Consider the following 699-nt stretch of genomic DNA (forward strand, 5'->3'; position numbering starts at 1 on the left):
CTCGCCCCCGCCGCTGGAGGGACACGGAGCCCCCGGACAGGGGACAGCAGAGAGAGACCCCCCCGGAAGATCCCTCCTTGGGTCCTGCACCCCAGGGCGGGGGCACAGGGAGGTTTGTCTCCCCTCTTTATTCCCCCCACGAGCTCCCGGGCCACGGCACATCCCGGCCCCGAGGCTCTGCGGCACCAGGGTGCTGCGCTGGGGCTGGCCCGGCCCGGACACGTGGCGACCAACACATGACCACGGGCTAGGACATGGCGAGCGACACTTGTCCCACGGGCTGGCACATGGTGCCATGGGCCGGCAGCGCCGGGGCCGTGTGCCGTCACCAGGCCTGGCTGAGGAAACGCTCCACAGTGAGGGAACAGGACTGGGCTTGGCTGTGGTGCAGCTGCTCATGGAGCCTCCCAGCAGAGCTGGGCATGCAGGGAAGAACCTCCTGGTCCTGCTACTTCCTGATCACCCCCTGCTCTGTTTGTGATTAGCCCAGGGCTCGACTGGAAGAAGACATTCCAGAAGCTTCCCCTACTGCTGGGCCAGAAGCAGGTTACTGCTGACTCAGCAGCTGCAGAAGCAGGGTGCTGGGCCTCTGTCCTCCACAGCCCTCGGTGGGGATCAAGAGCCAGATTCGGGCAGTTCTTGGCCACACAGCACAGCTGCCCCTGCTGCCCACCCAGCCTGTGGGCTGGGCTGGTCCCG

At 66.7% G+C, this 699-nt stretch overlaps 1 protein-coding gene across 1 annotated transcript in view; it reads left to right on the top strand.

Annotated features, from left to right (window-relative positions):
- The first annotated feature begins 254 nt into the window (after positions 1–254).
- PLEKHH3 (pleckstrin homology, MyTH4 and FERM domain containing H3) overlaps positions 255–699 on the top strand; it is an 8,780-nt gene continuing 8,335 nt past the window's right edge. The window contains exon 1 of the mRNA XM_031064127.1: positions 255–356. Coding sequence (XP_030919987.1) covers positions 255–356 — 102 coding nt within the window. The remainder of the gene's footprint in view (positions 357–699) is intronic.

The sequence above is a fragment of the Geospiza fortis genome, unplaced genomic scaffold (assembly GCF_000277835.1).
Source record: "Geospiza fortis unplaced genomic scaffold, GeoFor_1.0 scaffold324, whole genome shotgun sequence".
NCBI lineage: Eukaryota > Metazoa > Chordata > Aves > Passeriformes > Thraupidae > Geospiza > Geospiza fortis.